The 4,920-nt window shown below is 38.0% G+C and overlaps 2 protein-coding genes across 15 annotated transcripts in view; one reads left to right on the plus strand and one right to left on the minus strand.

Annotated features, from left to right (window-relative positions):
- The first annotated feature begins 211 nt into the window (after positions 1-211).
- On the plus strand, positions 212-859 carry LOC107705308 (uncharacterized protein NCBP2-AS2-like). The gene is made up of 2 exons (XM_016508561.1): positions 212-307; positions 393-859. Exon 2 carries the CDS (start codon positions 400-402, stop codon positions 712-714), a length of 315 nt encoding a protein of 104 aa, XP_016364047.1. The 5' UTR covers positions 212-307; positions 393-399; the 3' UTR covers positions 715-859.
- A 2,083-nt stretch (positions 860-2,942) lies between these two features.
- Positions 2,943-4,920, minus strand: part of dlg1b (discs large MAGUK scaffold protein 1b) — a 140,420-nt gene continuing 138,442 nt past the window's right edge. For all 14 annotated transcript variants that reach the window (XM_016508552.1, XM_016508551.1, XM_016508553.1 and 11 more), the window contains one exon: positions 2,943-4,079. In XM_016508552.1, coding sequence (XP_016364038.1) covers positions 3,973-4,079 — 107 coding nt within the window. In that variant the 3' untranslated portion in view covers positions 2,943-3,972. The remainder of the gene's footprint in view (positions 4,080-4,920) is intronic.

Consider the following 4,920-nt stretch of genomic DNA (forward strand, 5'->3'; position numbering starts at 1 on the left):
ATATATATATATATATAGGCCTATAGTTTTATCGATCAAAGTTCTAATCATTGTAAAGTCATCATTCATGAATCATGATGATGTTAAAGTAACGGTGAGATTGAGAGAACGATTAAAATATAGAAGATATTTTTTATAGCACAACTTGAACGGACACGCATAGAAACTCTTGTTAAAATGTTCGTCGGTCTAAAATGTATTACTCCCCACGCCTGCAGAGGGCACTGTGGTGTGTAAACGGCACCATGTCGCGTCGAAAAAGACCCGCTCAGTAGCGGGCAGAGTAGTCGATTGGGGACCTTTGAAGGTAATGTATTGTTTACCTAAGAAAATGTATACTAAATGTAAACCTGATTAATATCAGTGACATCTAACGTAGATATTTGTGACAGGTTCAAAATGGTGCTGCGGCGGATCTTTCATGCTTTGATAAATAACGCTCAAGTGGTGGAGAAGCTCTCGGAGTCTCGACATATCAGACGCGCGGCGCAGATCACGGCCTTCGCCATCACTAAAGCGCAGATCGCCGGGAAAGACGCCTCGACCAAGCTGCTCAGATCCGACACTTTTCGCCAGATACGTGAGGAGACGTCAAAGATGCCCAGGGATGTGGAAGAGTTGGGTCGGAGAGCTACTAGACTGCGGGATACGTTTGTGAAGGAAGTGAAAGAGGGAATGAGAGACGCCAACAGACGGATAAAAGACAGAGAGTGACTGAATGAGTGAACCTTATGTTAATAGCGTTATTACGATTCCACTTGTGACTACGAGGACAGCGCTATTAAAGACTTCATTTAGAACGTTCTACTGTAAGACTGGGGTTTTATGGCCCTCAATAAACTACATTAAATTAATATCACTGTAAAGTCTATAAAGAGTGTTGATAATGATGCGCGAATGACTGTATGTGCCTTGTTGTGAAATAAATGAAGGATTTGCGATTAGTTATGCCACCTTATTGACAACATTTGAAGCCAGATTATTAAATGAAAACATTTTAAACCTACAAAACTTTTGAGCTCCATGAGGACAAAGCGCGAGAGCGTGACTGTACTGCAGATATGACGTTTATGTGACGTGACATAAGCATGGTGTATGACCATCAAAACTATCTGAAGCTTTGTTAAAATCAAAAGTATAAATAAGAGTAAATGTAGTTTGCTACTATAGGATTGTCCGCTTTAGAGTAAGAAGGTTAATCGCAACTTTATATCTCACAATGTGACGGTTTTAAACTATAACTTTCTATGCTCCTCTTTATAGTTTTTACTCTGAAGCGAAAACGGGTTTCCATAATACATAAAGCAATAAAAAAATACTGGAAGAATACTTGTTAGAAGTCCAACTGCATGTGCTGTCAAAGTAATAAGTGGAGTTTTGACACATGACATCTTGGAACACTTCTCTAAAGAAGCTAATACTTAAAAAACGTCCAAATATGATTTAATTGGACAAGCAGTTTTCCATTAGTGTTGATATTTTGTAAAAACAAGTACTGGAACGTTTTACTGTTCTTAACTATGTTTGTTTTACACCGAATTGCAATCACATGTTTGAAAATGCTGTAAACTTTTTTTTTCCCCCAACCAAAAATAAAAATTCCAACCCAAAAATGTAACCATGAGAAATAAACTATTTTATGAGGTGGCATGAATACATATTATTTGATTCATATGGGGGAGGGAAAAGCAAGAAGGTCCACCCCAACTCCAAACAAAACCATCAGTGGGGAGTGAGCAGATCTTAGCCCAGGGCTCTCCAACTCTGCTCCTATAGAGCTACTGTCCTGTAGACTTCGGTTCCAACACACATGCTTATAATTTTCAAATTACCTTGATTAGGTCCAGGTGTATTTGATTAGAGTTGGATCCAGGGTTGGAGAGCCCTGAATTAGCCATTAATTCAACAAAATAGTTACAAAATATAACGAGAGTGTGTTGGAAAGCTCTGTTGTCATTTACTCACACTCATGTCAATCCAAGCCTGTATTACTTGCTCTTATTTGAAAGTAAAATAATTTGAAGAATGTCGGTAACCTAACAATTTTAGTGACCATTGTCTTTCTTTATACAGCATTCAGTTCTCAAAAACTCTACAAATATCTTTAATGTTCCACAGATGAAAGTAAATCATACAGGTTTGGAATGACATGAGGATGAGTAAAAGTAAAAATTTTATGTTTTTGAGTCAACTATCCTTTTAAGGTGCCATATGGCCTCACAAAATAACAGCTGTGACAATCAACATGACAACTTTTCAGAAGTGCACTGATGTGTACAGCTAGACAGAATAATGTGTGCCAATGTCACACCTTCTAAATATACTTAAGCCCTCCGTCTGAAGGAATACTCACACCAGCACTGTGCTGTATGAGAAAGATTTTATTTTTCTTGAATTAGCCATTCTCTTGTTCGTTTTGATCAATGGAATGAATCAGATCAGTAGGTTATTTACATGTTTCTTTTTTTCCAGTCCCAAAATGTCCCTAAAAAGCAGAGGTGGCGAGGTGGTAGAACAAGCAGTCTTAGTATACAAAACAATCATGTCATAGGAAGAGCAGGCAAGACCCCCACTCCGGGACGGGTTTAGAAAAAAGGAGTCTCTGTGGAGCTTCTAGATGGATAACATCAGCCCTGCGCCAAAAGCTTCGTCAGCCCTGTGAAGCTCTTCTTCCAGCTGAGATTGTTTGCGTCTGAGAGGGGGACGGATAGAACGTTCTTCTCCACACATGATGACTCTGATGTAGCACACTTGGAGCAGATGATGTTGAAATGGTGGGCAGAGGGGAGGAAGAGACAGAACTAGCTTCAAATAGCATGTTAATCATCCGCTAGGCTGTTTTCTCCGCATTCCCCTCACTGCCCTGCATCGTCATTTGTTTCAGTTTAGGAAAATAAAGGGTGGTAACAGAAAGGGGAAAAAAAATATTCATACTATTTCTTTTTTTTTTTTTTAAATCTCTTGCTCCGATATACATTTTACGATGTCAAGAAAATAACTCCCATCATAATAGTGCTTAAGTAAAGCTCAATATAGACTTTTATTATAACAAAATAGGCAGTTTATGGAGGGTTAAATATCTGTTAAGATCTCATTGTACAATAAATTTCTTCCACATATGCGGTGGCATTTTATTGCCTCTTAAAAATATCAGTTCCTTACAAATGGCAGACTTTCCTAAATGTAAATCAAAGTGTTGAAAACACATACTCTGTGTAAGACACTGTTGTAGACTCCGACATTCTAACAGTGGCGGCACACGTCTCACATCTGTGCAGCGGGACATCATCTAAACACAATGGCTCCATAACGCAGACGATCAGAATGAGGAGAACAATAAGCATGCCAATACAACAGTCAAGGGAGAGGTAAAAGAAGAAAATCAATAACGTGTGGAACATACGGGACTATGGTGGAAATGAACAATGAGAAAGAAGGGCTGAAGAACACCTGGTCTTAGAAGCTACAACGTGCAAAGTTTTGCTTTTTTGTGTGTTTCTCACCATTTTAACGAATCCAATGCCTGAGACTTGAGCTCCATGTTACCATTTCCACAAAAAACTAAAAAAACTATAGAATGGATCAAATGAAAAGAGACTTGTCAGAAAATCCAGATCGCTGTCTTTGTCCTTACAAAGTAACCTCCCTTAAACATTAAGGAACTGTACCGTTTCCAAACCCCTGGTAAACAGATGCAGGTCTGGCATAGCTTTGCTTTCTGTAAGCATGGAAGCAGTAAAGATCTGAGGAGGACAGATCATCTTCTCTTGAAATAGCTACTGAGGAACTAGAAGTAGGAGGTGAAGATATAGGACTGAACAGAGATTGAAATATGCTGGATTAAGGAATTAATCTGTTGAGTGAATTCTGTCAGCTGGAGAAGCCCAACTGAGATTACCAAAAAGAAAAAAAAATACAGAATCAATAAATAAACCAGGCAGAGAGAGGGGGATGATAAACTCCTGAAGGCGTTCATAGTTTCTCCTTGGACTGTACCCATATGTATGGCCCAGACTGTTCCTCAATTATCTGCTTGACTTGATCGTAGATCTCTTCCAAAGTGTCCCCCTGAACAATAGCTGCAATGCAGAAATGATCACAGTGAGGAGACAGCGATGACAAGAATAAAATAACTAATAAATTTAGAGCACACAAACTGCCAACAGTCAAACAGACAACCCAAGATTTGATCTTCTAAAAATTATGGTTTACAAATACAAAATATGTTATACTCAATCTTTCAATCTGCATTGTTTATCCTCATGATCTTTCATTAAAAATTCAATTTGTCCAGGCATTTATACTCCTGTTTGACAGGAGTATAAATTAGTGCTGTCAAATGATTAATCGCGATTAATCGCATCCAAAATAAAAGTTTTTATTTACATAATATATGTGCAGTGTTGGGCAAGTTACTCTGAAAATGTAATCAAAGTACTGATTACTCCTTTTAAAAGTAATCACGTTACTGTTCTGATTACTTTATTTCAAAAGTAATTAGTAATTAGTTACATTACTAGTTACGTTACTTTTTTCTCCATGAAATTTATGAAATACACGCTCCCGATAAATATTTGTTATTAAAGCATCAACATTCACAGAACACTTATTTTTATCTAAAGCAAGCGGCTGCTGCGTGCATGGTTTGGCATGGCAGAATGCCAGCAAAGAGCGCTGCATTTATAATCTCTAAAAGACATCTCAGTTCATTGCAATCTCACAAATCTCTGTTATAACACAATAAATATATGCATAATAGGGCTGCACGATAAATCGCATGCGATATTTACCGCTGATTACAGAACCGGCTTTACTGATAAGATGCGCGTTAAATATCGCATGCGATTTATCGTGCAGCCCTAATGCATAATGAATCTTATAATGTCTACAATTCGTGTGTTATAATGAGGATTCGTGAGC

Source organism: Sinocyclocheilus rhinocerous, unplaced genomic scaffold (genome assembly GCF_001515625.1).
Source record: "Sinocyclocheilus rhinocerous isolate Xijiao unplaced genomic scaffold, SAMN03320098_v1.1 scaffold2279, whole genome shotgun sequence".
In the NCBI taxonomy this organism is placed as follows: Eukaryota; Metazoa; Chordata; class Actinopteri; order Cypriniformes; family Cyprinidae; genus Sinocyclocheilus; species Sinocyclocheilus rhinocerous.

Excerpts from the sequence above, each read along its gene's own strand:
- LOC107705308 (XM_016508561.1), top strand. The coding sequence starts at position 400 with ATGGTGCTGCGGCGGATCTTTCATGCTTTGATAAATAACGCTCAAGTG.